Source organism: Monodelphis domestica, chromosome 4, assembly GCF_027887165.1.
Source record: "Monodelphis domestica isolate mMonDom1 chromosome 4, mMonDom1.pri, whole genome shotgun sequence".
NCBI lineage: Eukaryota > Metazoa > Chordata > Mammalia > Didelphimorphia > Didelphidae > Monodelphis > Monodelphis domestica.
In genome coordinates, this window is record NC_077230.1 from 90,547,502 (window position 1) to 90,567,138 (window position 19,637).

At 39.7% G+C, this 19,637-nt stretch overlaps 1 protein-coding gene across 8 annotated transcripts in view; it reads left to right on the forward strand.

The window, feature by feature from the left end:
* KALRN (kalirin RhoGEF kinase) overlaps positions 1-19,637 on the forward strand; it is a 1,009,634-nt gene that overhangs the window by 911,280 nt on the left and 78,717 nt on the right. For all 8 annotated transcript variants that reach the window (XM_056793558.1, XM_056793560.1, XM_056793559.1 and 5 more), the window contains 9 exons: positions 2,536-2,602; positions 6,199-6,302; positions 6,998-7,067; positions 7,687-7,773; positions 9,289-9,381; positions 10,889-10,939; positions 12,326-12,403; positions 16,903-17,088; positions 19,400-19,571. In XM_056793558.1, the coding sequence (XP_056649536.1) occupies positions 2,536-2,602; positions 6,199-6,302; positions 6,998-7,067; positions 7,687-7,773; positions 9,289-9,381; positions 10,889-10,939; positions 12,326-12,403; positions 16,903-17,088; positions 19,400-19,571 (908 nt within the window). The remainder of the gene's footprint in view (positions 1-2,535; positions 2,603-6,198; positions 6,303-6,997; positions 7,068-7,686; positions 7,774-9,288; positions 9,382-10,888; positions 10,940-12,325; positions 12,404-16,902; positions 17,089-19,399; positions 19,572-19,637) is intronic.

Genomic DNA, 19,637 nt, shown 5'->3' on the forward strand with positions numbered 1-19,637 from the left:
TTTACTATTTTTAGCTTATCATCCATCCCATCTGTATTGTAAACACAGCAACTTACCTCTAGGAGTTGCTTCAATAAATACTTATTGCCTTGATTTGAATGGAATCTCCTTCCTTTGAAAACTGAAAGAAGACCATGGACATCTATTTGTTTGGGAATAGCCCAGGTTAGAACTTCTGGAAGCCAGAGGCCAGTCCCATGGAGCCCTCCTAGCTCTGAAGTTCCCTTCTGTTTTTGCTACAGTAAGGCTTGTTGCCACTTTTTAATCAATGGTAACCACTCAAAGTCTATGCTAGGACTTCTCTTCCCCCTTTGAAATATATTTAGATGTGTTCATTCTTGTCATTTCCTTTCTGTGACTGGAAGCATAGTCATCTTCAGTAGTGAGGAGAGGGTATGGTGAAGATATTCCTTATTCTGATAAAGAAACTCATCTTCCTTCTCACCCTTTGCTCTGTGGTTTTAGGCCTTGGCAAGCAGTAGGATCAGAAATTTAGAGTAAAAAGAAACCTCAGACACCAATATTGGGTTCAATCCCATCTCTGAAAGTACCTGTATGACTTTGGGCAAGTCACAGTCAAACATTCCTCATTTATAATATGAGGGACTTGGATTAGGTGGCCTCAGAGTCACTGCATTTTCTGCCATATTCTACTCCCATAATTCTGGAATATGATAATACCATACCACTGTTTCCCATAATTCTATTATGTTTGGCAGAGCAAATATTTCAGGTGAATTTGCTTCCTAGTTTCAGAAGGGTGTCACCCCTGGTCTAGAACCTGACCTCTGTCAGGCCAGAACTTTGACTTTTCTCTCCCTTTTCTCTTGATTCAACAATGTAGTTATCAAAGTCCAAACAAGGATGGGGATTAGGCCAAAGAAAAACATGCAGTTTCCCCTACCTTCCAGCCAGTACTACTTAATTTTTGGCTGGTTATCTGGAAAGAAATGGAATGGAGAGCAAAAGAATGTTGCCCAGATACTATGGATTTAGAGCAATTGAGGAGTCAGTTTGAATAATCTATTAAGAAAAAAAATCATCCTTGTGGAATATGAAGCTGATATTTTGTGGGTCTCTTACTGCTGTTATTCCTCAGTGGTCTTATCACATCACTTAAATCTAGAGCTATATGATATTTCCAGTGGGAGTAATCATAGCTGCCTTTTTTTCTTCTTAAAATTTCATTTGGTGTCATTGAGCCTAATGGTTTTTTAAAAGCAGTTCTCCAATAGGTATTATCTGTAGCACCTGTCTGGATTACCAAAGAATGGAGCTGAAAAGAAAGAACTAGATGTTTGTTTTGTCATTCTGTGGTTTCAGTTGTGTCAGACTCTTTGTACCCATTTTGGGGTATTCCTAGCAAAGATAGTGGAGTAGTTTGCCATTTCCTTCTCCAGCTCATTTTACAGATGAGGAAACAGAGAGAAACAAAGTAAAGTCACTTGACCAGAGTCACACAGCTAGTTAGTGTCTGAAGCCAGATTTGAAGTCAGGAAGATGAGCCTTTTTGACTCCAGATATGTCATTCTATCCACTGTACCACCTCACTGCCCTGGCTGAGTGGGGATAGCATTCCAAATGTAGGGTTATGCTACAGCAAAGTTATGGAGGCAGAAGTAGAATGTTTATGTTTGAGGAATTTCAGGGTTGCTGGAACATGGAGTGTGCGGAACAGATTAGGGTATAAAGAGCTTGGAAAGGTAAGAAAGGACTAGGCTATACAGAGCTTTAAATGTCAAACAAAAGATTTTATATTTGAACCTGGAGGTAATAGGGATTCACTCTAGCAAAAGAGTGGGGAAGATGACAGATTTAGTCAGATAAAACAAACAAAAAGTGCACTAAATATGCCAAATGATATGGAGGGGACTGGACATGAAGATTAGCAACTGGGGAAATTGGGAAAGGTTTGGTGTCAGAAGTGGCATTTGAACTGAGCCTTAAAAAAGGATCCAAGAGGTAGAAGCAAGGAAGATTAATTTCAGGTATGGGGGACGGTGAGGTCAAAAGTAGGAGATAGATGAATAGGAGACCTGGGTTTGAATCTCAGCTCTCTATCTTCTTACCTGCACACTGATTAGTTGTAGATTTTCTTAGCAAGTCATTTCATCTCTATGGGTGTTTTCTTATCCAAAAAATGAAGTATTGGATTGAGTGGACTTTAAATGCCTTCTAGCTCTAAAATCTGTTCTATAGGTCTAGAGAAGGTTTACATGTGGTATGGTGCAGGAGGACAATCAAAGGTTGGGAAAGAAAAACTCCAATTCTCTCCCCACCTTGGGAATGTCATCAGCCCTATTTAGGCCCCATTTCCCCTACCTCCATCATGGAGAATGTCCTAGAGAATTTGAAGATAGAGTAGATCTCCCTCCTTCCCCAATAATTTGGACACTATGTAAAAAGCATTTTCCATTTTATCATCAAAGTTCAAAGGCAATAATAATGTGAATTTCAGTGATGAAGCTGAATGAGTAGAAAGCATCTTCCCTGAACAATAATATAAAACCTTAATTTTCTTGTTTTCCTTTTCAGGTTTGTCCTTAATGAGCTTGTTCAGACAGAGAAAGATTATGTTAAGGACCTGGGGATTGTGGTGGAGGTGAGTAGTGAAGCAGTTTGGTGTTTTGGGCCCCAAACAAACTATAGGATTGTGTCCACCTGAAATGGGACCTTTTCTGTATGTTTCTGAAATGTAATTTAGATTTGCATTAGAAGCAAATAAATAGAGTATTTCAATGAGCAAGTTAATGCAGAGATCTCTGGGCTTCACTGGCTCATGATATCCGTCTATATATGTGATGTTTGAGGAATGTATGGGAGGCCATCTTTGTTGGAGAAAAAGGTCTTTCTTTGCCTTTGATGTTAAATGAGAATGTCCAACTGTTAGGGTCCCTTTTGGAGTTGGGGAATGCTGTTTACTCTTCTGAGTGAGCACTGAGAGGACCCAGTAAGCACAAGAGAATACTAGTATCTATGGACTTGAGAAGAATGGGAATAATTTAGATACTGGGCAAGGGAAAGAGGGCATAGGCAGAGTAGTAAAGTATTCAACACCTATGAGATGCAGAACAGAGAGAATTAGGAAAGAAGGCAGAAGCATTTATTAAGTAACTACTATGTGTTGGGTGCCATACTACGCACTTTATAGATATTATCTGTTGTTTCTCACATCAGTCTCAGAAGTTAGGGTGTTATAACTGCAATTCTATAGTTGAAGGAACTGAAGCAGATAAAAGTTAAATGATTTTCTGAAGGTCATAAGTGCCTGAGATGGGGCATCTAACTGGCACAGTGGATAGAACACCACTATCAGGAGGACCTGGGTTCAAATCTAGTCTCAGATGCCTCTTAGCTATGTGACCCTAGGTAAGTCACTTAATCCCATTTGACTAGCCCAGTCGTTGCCTTTCTGTCTTAGAGTTGTTACCAAGGCAGAAGGCAAGGATTTATAAAAATAAATAAATAAGTGGCTGAGACTAGATTTAAATTCAGGACTTCCTGACTCCAGGCCCATTGCACTAACCACTGTGTGATCTAGCTGCCTCTAACTAGGAATGCTGAATCCTAAGGTTAGGGAGTAAGAAGATGAATAAGAAGACCCAGTACTATGGACTGACACCCCATCCTAAATCTGAGAGATTTATTCTTTTCTAACAAGCAGGAACATGACTTGGGTATTTTGGTACATAACCCCCCTCCCCCCCCCCATCAACAGAGCCTCTATAAATTCATTCATTGGATTTTTTTTTTGCCTCTTTTTCCAGTTGACAAATTTTGCTTTTTTAAGCTGTTATTTTCTTTTTTCCCTTATTTTATGTTTTCTATATTTTCTTATTTTTATGTTACTTTCATTTCTTTTTCCCTTTTTTCTTCCTCCTCTTTTATTTGGTTTTTGAATTCTTCTTCCAGCATCAGAGAACAATTCCCTTTTTTATTTTTTTAAGTTTTGAATGTGATTGCTTGGATCTCACCATCCCTTACTGACACTATACCTTGCTTTTTGTTGCCATAGACATTTTCTATGGTTAGGTGTTTCTTTTTTCTATTTGCTCATTTTTCCAGCCTTTTTTTTTTTTGCCTGTGGACTAGGAGTTCTGAAAGTTGGTGATTCTGTCTCCTCTGCCAATGGCTTTCAGGACTCAGCACTCTGAGCTATTTTGCCCTGGAGCTAGGGCTTCCCTGGTGGCCATTCCTCACTGAGGGTTGGTGCCAGGGCCTGGAACTTCAAAGGGTGGATGTGGTACATAAGGTGCTCTGTTGTTGATGTAGGAAAGGTCTCAGGATTCTGAAGTTTGCCTATGCCCAGACTAGGAACCTGGCATAGTAGGTGGGGGGTGATCAGCCATCACTCCTTTGTGCAGTTTTGCTTTTGATTCCACCTTATCCCATAAAAATCAACTCTCTCTACCTGCCTTCAGAGTTGTTTTCCACAGGAGAGCCCCCTCTCTCTGTCTTGCTGTTGGCTTTTTACTCTTGTCTTTTTGAGGCACTTTTTAAAAATTTGTTTGAAAGGATTCTCAGTGGTTTCATCATTCTCCCCTCTTCAAATTTTTATCTTGGTCTCTAAACTCTGAAAGTGAAATTAGAATAACTCTTATCATAGAAGAGTCACAAAAACCTCTTTGTGCCTCAGTCTTCTAATCTGCCCAACCCATTTCAAAGCACTGCCATAGGCTTTAATGAGAGGATAGAAATGTAAAATTCTTTACTTATTTAAAGGTAGTAATCTGAGATAAACTATGACCTAAAAGGAAGAGAACCTCAGAAGGCAAATAGATGGTGCAGTGGATAGAAGGAATGAGTCTGCAGTCAGGAAGACCTGAGTTCAAATCCAGCCCCAGATACTTACTGCTGTGTGAATCTTAGCAAGTCACTTAACCTCTATCTGCCTCAGTTTCCTGAACTGTAAAATTGAAGATACTTATAGCTAGCACCTATCTTTGAGGGCTATTGTCAGGATCAAATGAAATACTGATTGGTAAGGTACTTACACATCATAATCACTTAATAAATGCATCATTGATTCATTTATTTTTGAAAATGAAAGCTTCTCCGATACCTTCTCTGATACAAAACTTGGAATAAGAAAATACCACTAATAACCTTACAGAAATCACAGATCCTCAACAAGTACTTCTTCCTTTGCATGCCTGATATGAGGAATTCGATTCAAGAAATCAGTTCTAAAGAACCTTTGCTGAATAACAATGTCAGGAAATTGTTCAGTTCACTAGCAGTTGGGAGGGTCCATTGAACACAGAGCAATTTATTAATGAGAGATTCTCATATGTGAATGCATCATTTCTGAATTAATTTTAAAAGTCACTTTGTACATTTAGTGTCATGTTGTTGTTGCTGTTGTTTGCTTTTTTTTGGAATATTAATCACATGATAGGAGAAGCATATTCTTGGCCAGGTGTATACTTACCAATTATTTTTTAATTTGCCATGGATGCCGTAATGGAAGAATTTAATAGCAACACACACACACATACATTCCTTAAAGCCCCATAGGCTACAGAACAAAATGGGGAGATACAAAGTTTAACTGAGGCATATTCTTTTCCCTCACAGAGTTTATATCAATAGTTATTTTGAGGCTGTCCATCATTGTAGAAGGAACTGACATTGCAGTTTGAAGCATACCATTCTTCACTTTATTTCTTCCATGGATTTTTCTCTAGTGTAAACCATCTGTGACTTCTTTCCCAACATACTGAACATAAAAACAAGTATTGTATGATAACATAGGTACAATCTGTATTAAAAATTGTACTGATATATAAAAAGGAAAAGAAAAAAAGAAAATGAAAGCTTCTCAAGCTCTGCTTAATTTAAGAAGCTGTAAGCTTCTTGAAGACAGGAACTTTTTTTTTTTGCATTTACTTATTGTAACCTGCTTAATAAAAACTTGTGGAATTAGATAGAGAGGAGAGACCAAATCCCCTTACCTTTTCCATCTGACCCTAAAAGGACTTCCTTGAAATAATCTCTCTCCTGTTCCATCTGAATAAACTTCTTAGAGTAATCCCTAAATCAGGTGGGGGCTCGGGTGAAACTACTCAAGATCTGTGGCCTGGGCAGGTCTGAGCTTGAACAGAAGCCGTGTGTAGTATGTGACCATAGCTGTGATCCACAAAGGCTGGTTTCCATCTCTCTTTGCCTAAGAATATTCTGTTGACTTTGGCACCACAGGGATTCATGAAGAGAATAGAAGAAAAGGGAGTCCCTGAAGATATGCGAGGAAAAGACAAAATTGTGTTTGGCAACATTCATCAGATTTATGACTGGCATAAAGAGTAAGTGACTGGTGGCTCAATGGATAGAGAGTCAGGTCTAGAGACAAGAGGTCCTGGGTTCAAATGTGGTTTCAGACACAACTGTGCGACCTTGGACATGTCACTTAACCCTTCTATTGCCTAACCCTTACCATAGAAGGAACTGACCAAATCTGAATGCAGATTGAAGCATGCATACCATCCTTCACTTTATATCCTCCAGAAATTTTTCTAATGAAAACGAAACATGTCTTCTTTCACAACATGATGAACATAGAAATATGTATTGTATGATAATATGTGTACAACCTATTTCATATTACCTGCCTTCTTGAAGAGGGCAGAAGGATAGGCGGGAGGGTTCTGCCTTGGAATTAATACACAGTGTAGATTCTAAGATGGAAGGTAAGGGTTTAAAAAAAAAAAGTAACCAATGCCTCCAGCAAGATAAAATCCCTGAGCACTATAGACTCCTGAATCCTCCTCTTTCTGCTGAAATAAAACTGTTTGGGAAAGGGTGATTGATTCCCTCTCCCCATTCCACACAACAATGCATGCCAGGTCTTGTGGTTTATATAGGCAAGGATGGACATTACAACCAGTCTGGGTGAAGTAATGTGGGCTTTGGGAGATTATTGGGAGTGATGTCTTCATCACTAGGGAAATAAAGAGTTCTGAATACTAGTTTCAGTTTTTTCTCCTCTTTTTCCTTTTAGTTTTTTCCTGGCTGAACTGGAAAAATGTATTCAGGAACAAGATCGGTTGGCCCAACTTTTTATTAAGCATGTGAGTGTCCCTCTGGGTATCCTTTCTCTTTTTCTCTGCTCCCTCAAGTATTTCCATTATGAATGACCTAGCCTTAGATTAAGAATTAGAGAAGACCTTAGAGGTCATTTCATCCAACATTCTCATTGCATCAAAGAGGAAACTGAGGCCTAAACAAGTTAAGTGACTTGCCCAAGGACTCACAGGTTTACTCCCTGTTTCTTACTACAATTAGTTTTATGTGCTGGTTGGCACAGAAGATAGAGTGCCAGGCCTGGAGTCAAGAAGATAAATCTTCCTGAGTTCAAATCTGGCCTCAGACATTTACTAGCTTTGTGATCTTGGGCAAGTCACTTAACCCTGTTTGCCTTAATGTCCTTATCTGTAAAATGAGTTGAAGAAAAAAATGACAAACCATTTCAATATCTTTGCCAAGAAAACCCTAATGGGATCACAATGAGTTGAATACAACTGAAAATGACTGAACACGAAAAGTTAAAAGGGCTAATTTAACCATAAGTTCCCACAAAGGTTCCTGTCTCCCCACAGAACCAAGCAGAAAGAAAATGAACTGACTAAGGCAGAGGGGCTAGAGGGGTACCTGGATATTGGAATGATCATTCCTTCTACCTTTTTCCAGGAGCGGAAATTGCACATCTATGTGTGGTACTGCCAGAATAAACCACGATCAGAGTACATAGTTGCTGAATATGACTCCTACTTTGAAGTAAGCCACCAGATGGGCTTAGTTGATGTTGAAAGCCAAGGGGTTTCTAATCCATATTTGTGGGGCACCTGTGGGTTGTTGCCATTGTCATCCATCAGTAGGCAATCCCAGGAGTTAGAAGGGACCTCAGAGATCCATCTAGTACAGCCTCTTCATTTTACATTTTACAGATGAAGAAAGAGGGGCCCTTACTTCACTCTGATCTCTCTCATTCTCTCTCTCTCTCTCTCTCTCTCTCTCTCTCTCTCTCTCTCTCTCTCTCTCTCTCTCTCTCTCTCTCTCTCTCTCTCTCTCTCTCTCTCTCTCTCTCTCTCTCTCTCTCTCCCTCTCTCTCAGTCTGCCTGTCTGTCTGTTTCTTTCTCACATACATACAAAGACCCCTCGCTTTCCCTTATAACCAAGAAAATTAGGCAAAATGAGCTAACAGAGACCCCATCTGACAACATATACATGCATAGTCCCCTACCTCTCCAAGAAAAGGAAGATGGCCTAGGGGACATTTCTGTATCTGACCACAGAGGCTCTAGTAGTTCCTCCTGTGATGCCAGGCTAATTGGTTTTTGCCCCCTTACCCGTTAGCATCTCTTTGAGTTTCTTAGGTTTCCTTCTCTTCTTTCCTGGTCCTAGAAACTCTTGGCTGCCTTCACATTCTCCTAATTCTCTTCTTATGCTGCTCTCTCTATTACAATGTGGCCATCTCCCAGGGCCTCTGGGATGATAAGGGAGAGAAAGAAGAATTTCACAGATGGAGCTATCAGTTGTGCTTTAAGAGACCTAAGCTGGCAGTTCCAGCTTTATCATTCATAGCATCACAAGATTTTTGGCTTACCCAGGGACTCTGGGAAGAGCCTTGCTTTCTCTTCTCTGGCTGCCTGTGAACAAAGAGGGGAAAATAATCCCTGTTCTTCTCAAGCTCTCACAGGTTATCTCAAAGATCTATATGCATATACATATATGTGTACATATTCACATGTACATAAAAGATTTATTTTGTATAGTTTGATATGTATTATATTTTTTAATATATGCTAGTCATAAATGTGATGAGTAGTTTCTAGATGAGATCTTGTCTTTTCTTCAGAGGTTTTCAGGGATCCTCTGTTGTTCCCTTTCCATGAATTCCTGCAGCACCAAAGCATGCACACAAGAGACAACCCATCTGCATACACACAAAATAACTACAAAATAACAGGGTGGGTGGGATGGCCCTGGCACCTGGGGATGTCACTTGGGTGAGATATTAATGTGTTTGGAGACAAAGACCGAAGATGGAACCCTATGTGTGAGGAACAGTGAAAAGGCCTGTCTGGTTACAGTGGTGGCTTCCAGCACCCACTGAACAAAGATTGGGCACATGGAATGGGATGGGGTGGGAGGTTCCCTAATAAATGTTTATGAATTGAAACAAAGATCCTGGAGCAATTATGAGGAAAGGCTGCCTCAGTCACTCCATTCCCCAGAAAGCAGCTCTTTGGTGAATGACTCTTTTCCTAAAGGAATTATCTTGTTTTTCAGGAAGTGAAACAAGAGATCAGCCAGAGGCTGACACTCAGTGACTTCCTTATTAAGCCCATTCAGAGAATAACCAAGTATCAGCTGCTGCTCAAGGTGAGTGGAAGGAGAGCCTTGGGCCAGATCTGGGGCAGAGAGTCTTCACTCAGGGCCAGCCATAGTATAGATCCCACATGATCCAGATTGTGGGATCTAGTTCCATGTAGGTTACATATTTGTAGGGGTGGATGGGAAGGGAAGGGAGGAGAGAAGAAATGGAAAAGTTGGAGTGAGGGGTGAGGAGATAGAGGATAGGGACTAGACCTGTGAATTCACTGGTATATGGAACTCCCAGATGAAGAAACTCTTTCATCAATACAGACAGACACTTTATCTGCAGTTTATGATCTGAGAGAACTTCTGAGAGCACAGTTTAAATTACTTGCCTTGAATCGCACAACCAGTATGTGTCAGAAGCAAAACTTGAATCCAGATCTTTTAGGCCTCAAAGTGGGTTCTCTATCCAACATGCCATACTGCATACTCTCTCTAGGTAGACAGATAGATAGATATAGATAGATATGAATACTATTAATAATTCTATCCAATTTTATATGACCAAACATTAGTTGCTTCTTTTCAAACTTCTTTACAACTGTTGTTTTTTAAACCCATACCTTTTTATTGGTTCCAAGACAGAAGAACATTAAGGGCTAGGCAGTGGGGGCAAAGTGACTTGCCCAGGGTCACACAGCTAGGAAGTGTCTGAGGCCAGATTTGAACTAAGGACCTCCTATCTCTGGGTCTGGCTCTCAATCCACTTAGCCACCCAGATGCCCCCAGGACTGTTATTGATACTGGTTTAAGTGGTGATTTTTTTAAAAACTGAAATTTTCTATTAAATTTTATCAACAAAAATTTAAGCTATATTAAAGTCTAACTATATACACTGAAAAATTAATCTCTGTATTTTCTACATATCTGTAACTGTTATTCTTTTTCTATTTTTCCATTTACTTGTATCTCTATGAATATCTAGTTAATATTTATGTACATATATTAATATATCTATACACTATACATTTGTGTCTATACAACTATTCTAAAAATACCCTCCTTCTGGGTCTTTTTTCTCTATGTCACAGTATTTCACCATTTTTCCCCAAAGTTTTTTCAGCCTTTCATCAATTGTTAGAAATAACAATTATGTTAGTCTCTAGTTTGTTGTGATTACAGTGTTGACATATATATACATACATATTTATGCAAACAAATATATGCATAAGAAATCATTATATATAATAATAAATATATATACATAAAAAGAGAGAGAGACTTCCCCACTCCAGACCTTTCTCATAGACCTAAATTTACTTAAGAGTTGACTTCACAATATTTTAATTCATTTTAAAATTATTTTAATTATTTTTACATTAGTCGTTTCCCAAACTGGGTTTCCCTTCAGGGCTGTGTTGAAAGCATTTTTGCCACCTCTGCCTGGAAAGCAGACTTCTGTCTGAGGTGATTTGACTGGCTGCCAGTTATAGGTGGTCCGCTGTGACTTTTACTAACTGGCTTCACCCCTTCCTTCTCCTGTTCTCTGTTTTCCCCTCATTCTCTTTAGGACTTCCTAAGGTACAGTGAGAAGGCCGGTCTGGAGTGTGCAGATATTGAGGTGAGTTTCCTGCCCAAATGGGTTGGGTGTATAACTACTAATAAGGGCAAAGTAAAGCAAGATTTTCCCATGCAGCCCAATGGCCTCTGTCCAAACTCTACCTCCCAGTCCAGAGAAGCCAGAAGACCTTTTAAATCGCAGCTGATGCAAAATAAGGATTAATTAGTGTTGGATAAGTCTGGACACCAATAAATGTTGTTGAACTTTTAAAAATTCTTGTTTGTTAATTATTTTTTAAACTTTAGTTTATTTCTATACATTACTTATTATTTTTATTTTTGTTGATTAATTGACTATTGATATAGAGTTGATTGACTCTTGACTAATGACTATTGATATAGCAATAGAGTTTTAGAATACAAAATTTCCCATGTGGAGCCCCTCAATGGTAGGTCCTGTTCAGGATTTTCTCTCTATGGTTCTGCATGCTTAATGAGGGCATGTGTGCCTCCTTGGCATCAATCTTCTGAGGGTAGGGCAGTACTTATCTTAGGAATGTAGAAGTGTCTCAGTATCGGTCTCTGTATTGTCTTTTCTAAACTGTCTCCTGCCAGACATTGATGAGTGGGGCTGTCATGTGGAAGAAGGATTAGACTTGTTCTGCTCTGCCCCCGAGGGCAGAGTTAGGATCAATGGAGAGAAGCTGTAGAGAGGATAGATTGCAGCTCTGAATCAAGAAAAAAAAATCGCTGATTGTTAAAACTGTCTGAGAGTAGAATGGGTTGCCTTAAGTGGGTGTGAATCCCCCACTGCCAAAGGCCTTAAAACCAAAGCTACTGACACAATTTGTTGAGGGAGTCATAGAGTTTAAGGAACTCTTATGGACCCTTCCATCCCTTCTTTTCAGAGATCCTGAGTCTATTGTCCAGACCAGGTGGACTCCTGGATCTAATCCCACCCTCTGTCCCTCTGCAGCTTTCCCCTTTTGGGGTGCACCTCAGTTTGCCCATTTTTAGAAAGGAAAAGACATGCTGCTGAAGACTGTGAGACTATGGTTAACAAACACTTGAATATGATGATAACAAGTGGATCTGGTTTAGCTAGAGTTTTCCAACCTATTTCAGCCCCAAGGGTCACCAGCCAGACTGAGTAATGACTGTGGGGAGGAGGAATAAATGGAGAACTAGAAAAAGGAAAGGGAGATTCCAAGGAAATGGGATGCCTCAAATGGCCCCCAGCAATCACCTTAAGTGCAGTGGGATGTCCACCTTGTCTTAAATCAAAGGATTTCACTCTTCTTTTGAAGTTGAACAGGAGACCCATACCCAGCCTCACCTCCCAGGTGAGGGAGGGGATACCAGAAGATCCTACCCTTGTCTTCCATCAGAAGCAGCCTTTCCCATGAGCCTCCTGGACTGACATTGCCCTTCTGCCTCTCTCTTCCAGAAAGCGGTAGAGTTAATGTGCCTTGTTCCAAAACGCTGCAATGACATGATGAACCTCGGACGCCTGCAGGGCTTTGAGGTAAGCTACTGAAAATGTTCCTGACGTCTTTCTTTTGTGAGGGAAACAGGATAGTGGAGGGGCAAGACAGCAAAGACCTCCCAAGTTGAAGCCTTTCTATCTGAACACTCCCTTCTATACTGTCCTTCTATGAAGCAGCTTCAGCTAAGATTTCAAGAGAGGCACTTCTCTGTTCATCTCACTTCCTTCTCACCTTATGAGCTTAACGTTTTTATTCACTTTCCATCCAAAGTGGGCCTTTCATTTCCCTCTTCCTGAATTCTGGAACTGTTTTCCAAACTATGACCTGAGGCTCTAAGGAGCTCACTAAGACAAGAAATGCCAGGCTTTTAAACACTACTTCAAAATAAGGATACAAGTATAGGAAGATAGAGTATCCGAGCAACTTCTCCTCTATTCCCTCTGATTTCCATCCGAGACTGACAAATTCAGGAATGCAGAGAGAGAGAGCAGGGTAATGGGTTTTCCAATAGATTTTAGTTGATGGAGATGACACCCAAAAGAATCACTATATATAAGCCTTTTTACTCTTTTAAGGGAATTTTTAGGAGCAAGCTTTACTGGTGTGAGTACACCTAACACTAATGTTCATCCCAACTCTTCTGCAGCTTGGTAAATGGCCTTCATCAGATGAGTAACTATTTTGGCCACAATAACTGATGGAAAGCACCAGGGCAGTGATCACTCATGAATTTAACTAAATTGGTCCTCAAGTGACAGGCACAGAGCTGTACACTGGACTTGTATTCAAAGTTTGCTCCTCAGTCTCTCCTCTCTGTCCTCCTCCTCTCTTGTCTCTCCTCCCTAACACTGGATTTGCTGTCTTTTGTGTGTATATGCATAAAATTGAATAAATGTGTAAATATGTACATGTGCACATATACATATATATAATATTTTTGATCATTCTTTCAGATGTAAAGTAGTACCTCTGAACTGTGATCTGTCAATTATTAAGGACTTGAAGTCTTTACAAGTAGCACAGTAGATGAAGAGCTGGGCCTAGAATCATGAACACCAGAGTCCAAATCCAATCTCAGGCATTTACCAGCTTTGTAAACCTGAACAAGTCACTTAGTCTCTGCCTCAGTTTCATCATCTGTAAAATGAAGATAATAATAGTATCTTACCTGTCGGGATAGATGGGAGGATAAAATGAGATCATATTTATAAAGAAGTCCTTTGCAGACCACAAAACATCAAATAAATGCTAGCTATCATTGGTTGCATTATGACCTTTTCACATAGCTTATAGGATTCTAAATTTAGAGCCAAGAGGGACATTGTTATTATTGTTCAGTTGTTTCAGTCACATCTGACTCTTCATGACTCCATTTGGAGTTCTTTTGGCAAAGATACTAGAATGGTTTGCCATTTTATTCTCCAGCTCATTTTATAGATGAAGAAACTGAGTCAAACAGGGTAGAGTAATTTGCCCATGGTCACGCAGCCAATAAGTGTCTGAGGTCATATTTGAACACAGGAAGAGGAGTCTTTCTGACTCCAGACCCAGTACTCTATGCAACACCTAGCTGTCCTCAAAAGGGGCCATAGAAGTCATTAAGCTCATTTTACAGGTGAAGAAACTGAGTCCCATAAAGGATAAATGACTTGCTCAGGGTCACACACTTGGTAGAAGCATCTTACCTGAGATTGAAATCCTAGACTTCCTGACTCCAAGTTCAGTGCTCTATAGACTACACCAAACTGGATAACAGTTTGTATTTTCTACTTTATAAATCACTTGTGCATATCCTGTGACCCTGTTCCACTAGGAAATGTGTTAACAAGTCTTGTAAATAAGCACTGAGAGGCAATTTGACACAGTAGATAGATGATCAGCCTTGGAGACCAGGATTCATGTCCCACAAGCCTCCAACACATACTAACTCTGCAATCATGAATAAGTTACTTAACTTTTCAGTGACCAAAGCAACCTTTTAAAACTAAATTTCAGGGCATCCAACTCAGACCCTTCTAGCTGTGTGACCCAGGGCAAGTTGCTTAACCCCCATTGCCTCATCCTTGCCCTTCTGTCTTAAGAGTTGTTACTAAGACAAAAAGTAAGGGTGTAAAAAAAGGCTAAGTTACAAAGCTGTACTCATTCAATACTGATGGAAGCCGGGAGTGTCAGTACCTGGAAGTTTCTCAGACTGACAAAATTATAATGTGCCTCCTGGTAGATTTAGAACATCAGTTCTTTCTCTCACATGTTTACTTCAAGTATTTTTCCATGTTTTTTTTTTTTATTTTTCTTTGTGAATGAAGTGCCATTCTTTTTTTTTTTAACCCTTACTAAGTATCAATTTCAAGAAAAGAGAAGTAAGAGTTAGAAAATTGGGGTTAAGTGACTTGCCCAAGGTTCCACAGCTAGGATGTGTCTGAGGTCAAATTTGAACCTGTACCTCCTGACTCCAGGCTTGGCTCTCTATCCACCTAGTTACCTCATTCCCTTCTACTTGCTCAGCCTACCAGCAAAGGCTCTGATGTGTAAAGCTGTTGATAAGTCTTAAAGCACTATAGAAATGAAGGATTATTTTGTGTTTATGTGGAGTCAGGTTCCTCTTCTCCTCCATAATGGAACTGGAGTCCAGACAAAAGTAATGCTATCAGACAAAAATGCCCAGAGATAGCTAGGGTTCAAGATTAATATTCATTGGTTATTATCTAGAATAAAGAAGACTAAACTCTTCTCTCTTGCTCTCCCCTCTTTGCCTCCCATAATACTTTCCCTCTTCTACAACCTAGAAGCATTTTTGAATTTGAGATTTTTGAACAATCTTGAGAAGAAATAAAGACTACCCCTCCCACCTTTGGGAGGTCATTCTGGCCCAAAATATTGTGGTTCTTTGTTGGACATAGGCCTCTGGGAAGAGATAGGGCAGTGTGAGTGGCTATTTAGTTTGCACCACTTAAGTCATGTTAGCTGTCATAGGAATTGGAGAGCATGTGCATTTGTGTTTGTGTGTGTGTGTACACACCTCTACCCCTCAAGGCTACACCTAAAACTCTTTAAATTTATTTTTCAAATCAGGTGTCACAGGAGACAGTATGGTGCCATGGAAGGCATACTCAATTTGGGGACAGGGAACCTAGATTTAAATCCTGGTTCTGATCCTGAATACCCAGCATTATGACACTGGCCATTCACTTAACCCACCAGGATCTCAGTTTCCTTATCTAGAAAATAAGGTACTAGACTCCATGGCCTGTAAGGTCCCTTTCAAGTCTATATCTAAAATCCTGATTTTTTTTTTCCATCACCCCCTGGATAAACTGCTTTGCATTGCCTTCATTGATAGGATCATAGAACTAGACCTTGAAGGGAATTTAGAAGTCACAAAATTCAATCCCCTCCTTTTATGGATGAGGAAACTAAGGCATAGAGATTTTAAGTGTCTTGCCTAAGGCCATGCGGCTAGTAAGAACTGAGACCACATTTGACTCCAAGTTGATCTACTATCCCATGGTGCCCTTCTAATTGGCTACTGGAGTAGCCAATAGATGTTTTTGCCCATTTTTCTAATTCCCTGGGAGAAATTAGGCTCAATAATCCCCCTGTTTCTTGAGTTTATGATTCCCTTGGAGCTTTTGTTGATGTAACCTTTGGGTCAGGATCTTACGTAATTATAACTTATAAAACATTTCTGTCTAGCTGGCCATGGACTTAATATTAACTTGCTACTAGGCTGGAGATAAGCCCTTTGGAGTGCTGACCTTGGCAGCAGAATGCTTGGGTTGCAGCATAATACAGGGATTTCTCAGGAGCCCCAAGGAAGAATGACTGGAGCAGTGAGTGTGGGTTTGGGGAATACAAAGACTTCCTTGGCATAATCTGACCCATGGAGCAAAAAGGTTCATGCACCCACTACATGAAATCATTATTTAGGGAAGGTTCTTTGATTGGAAGGGTTTTTTTTCTCCATTTTAAAATGAAGGTTCCCAGAGAATTATAGGGTTCCTTCAGTCTTGGTGCCATAAACAGAAACCTGCTAATTGAGGAGAGTAGGAAGTTTAAAAATAGGAATACGGAAATTTAATGAACAAATTTTTAATAAGGACCCACTGCATGCCAGGGATAAAGTGAAAGGCACCAGACAGTCCCTGCTGTTAGGTAGCTCATACTCTCATGGGGACAATAATATGTAAATAGGATACATATATATTAATATTATATACTGTGCCACCTAGTTGTTTCTGTGCATTCTTTATAATTGGCTATTTTTCTATGTGCCATCTACTAGACTCTAAGTTCCATGAGGGCAGGTCCCATACTGTTAATACTGGGAAATATACAAGATGTAGTTTATACAATATTCCTACTATATGGGTACTTAATATTTTGTAGAATGGCTGTTGGATTGAAAATGCCCAAATATACAACAGTGTATATTCTTATCAGAGCCACCTGATTTCTGCTGTGGCCAGTTCCAGTGTCTGCTAAAGGCTCCTTCTATGTCCTCTCATTCTCCCTTGATCTTTCTTTCTCCTCTCCAAAGGGCACCCTGACAGCCCAGGGAAAGCTGCTCCAGCAGGACACCTTCTACGTTATTGAGCAGGATGCTGGCATGCAGTCCCGGACCAAGGAGAGGCGTGTATTCCTGTTTGAACAGATTGTCATCTTCAGCGAGCTTCTGCGGAAGGGATCGCTCACCCCAGGCTACATGTTCAAAAGAAGCATCAAGGTGAGGAAGAATTCTGCAGGACTGGGACTGAGAAGGAGAAATGAATATTGTTTCTCACATAGGGTTGGCAAGTGTTTGGCAAATTCCCCCCTCCCAAACTGAAGCTTTTGGGGAGAAATAGAACAGGGCAGCTAGGTGGTTCAGTGGGCACAGCACTGGGGCTAGGGTCAGAATGACCTGAATTCTAACTGAGCCTTAGACACTTCCTGGGTATGAGAACTTGGCCTAATCACTTAACCTCTGCCTGCCTCAGTTTCCTCAGCTATAAAATAGGGATAATAATATACCTCCCAGGTCTGCTGTGAGAATCAAACGGGATATTTGTAAAGTGCCTGGCATATAATAGATGCTTAATAAACACTTCACACACACACCCATTGACTCCAGTATGATGATCTATTTCCACTCTATCTCACTGCTTTCTCCTACCCACTGTTCTTCTCAGTCCATGAGATCTATTATAATGAGCTAGAGACTATTCATTGCTTAAACTTATGAATATACATTGCTTGTTTGTTTGCTTTTTTAAACCCTTGCCTTCTATCTTAGAATCAATACATGGTATCTGTTCCAAGGCAGAAGGCAGTTGGGGTTAAGTGACTTGCCCAGGGTCATACAGTTAGGCAGTGTCTGAGGTCACATTTGACCCTAAGATCTTCTGTCTCCAGGGCTGTTATTCTATCCACCCAGCCACCTCACTGCCCCTAGATGTATATTACTTTCTGAACAAAGCTTGGCTCTGTGTATATGATTACAGAGAAATGGATTAATAATGTTGAAAACCCTTTATCTCAGGATTTGACTTTCTCTAGATTCTGGAGCTTATCTCATATATACACATCATATCATGTGTATATATATATATATATATATATATATATATATATACACATATATATATATATATATGAGTGTTCATTTTTCTCCCTCACAACCTTCCCTGATATAAATTTGGACAATCATGTGTCTCTTTAGAAGGTATGCAGACAGAAAGAGCCTAACATAGCCAATCTCTGAATGTGTATATGTCTTCTGCAGAATAAGTGCCAAAGGCTAGATTTAGTATGCTACCAGTTGCATTGAATTTTTCAATTCAGTTTTATTTTATTTTCAGTTCTGAATTCTCTCTCTCTCACCTTTCCTTCCCACATTAAAAAAAAAAGAAAAAACATAGCCTATTATAAATGTTTTATGTACACATATATGTATACAAGAAAAACAAATTCCCATATTAACAATACCTGAAAAAAAAAAAACAATACTTCTGTCTGAAGTCTGAGTCCCTTGACTTCTCTATCTGAAGTGGGTAGCATGCTTCTGCATGAGTCTTCCAGAATTATAGTTGGTTGTTGTGTTGAACAAAATTCCCAAGTCTTTTAAAGTTGTCTTTGCAATATTGTTATATAAATTGTTCTTCGGTTTCTTCTTATTTCACTTTGTATCAAATGATAAAAGCCTTCCCAGGTTTTCTTTTCTTTATTTTTAAAACTCTCACCTTCCATTTTAGAATTAATACTAGGTATCAATTCCAAGGCAGAAGAACAACAATGGGTAGAGCAAGGGGTAGGGCAGTGGAGGTTAAGTGATTTGCCCAGGATCACACAGGCAGGAATTATCTGAGTTCACATTTTAACCCAGAACCTTCTATCCCCAGACCTGGCTCTCTATACACTGAGCCTCTTAGCTGTCTCTTCCAAGGTTTTTCTGAAACTATCTTCTTCATCATTTCTTATAGCACACTACTATTCCATCATAGTCTTATAATACAACTTGTTCAACCATTCCCCAATTGATGGACAACCCCCCCCCCTTTTCTAATTCTTTGCCACCACAGAAAGAACTGCTATAAATATTTTTGTACTTAATGGGGTTTTTCTCCTTTTGTTAATCTTTTTGAGATATAGACCTAATAGCAGTGTCCCTGGGTCAAAGGATATTAACAGTTTAATAGTTTTTTTGTGGCACAGTTCCAATTAGTTGCACCAAATTTTGATTTCAAAGTTTGGGGTCATGGAGTGGGGATGAAGGCAGAAAAGGCAGAGACTAGTATTGCTTGTGAGACCGGGTGACTTATGGTGAGTACTAATCCCTAGAATATTCCAAAATCAAATTGAGACTCGGATTAATATAAGTAAAAAAGTATAGAATTACACAATAAAGATTCATAGTATATTTGTGACTTTTCCCACCCCATAACCTCTACTTCCAGAACCAAAAGGCATGAATTCTGATCTGATAAATACAATCAATGTCACCAAAAACTTTTTGAAAACATTACTCAATGTAAAAAAATGACCTTGATCTGTTCTAGATGAACTACCTTGTCCTGGAGGAGAATGTGGACAATGACCCCTGTAAGTTTGCCCTTATGAGCCGGGAAACATCAGAAAGGGTTGTTCTACAGGCTGCCAATGCAGATATTCAACAAGCCTGGGTGCAGGATATCAACCAAGTCTTGGATACACAGCGAGATTTCTTAAATGGTATGTATGCCCCTTCCTCATTTCAGAGGAAACTCAGAGCTGTCAGCCTCCTCCAGACTGGGTGTC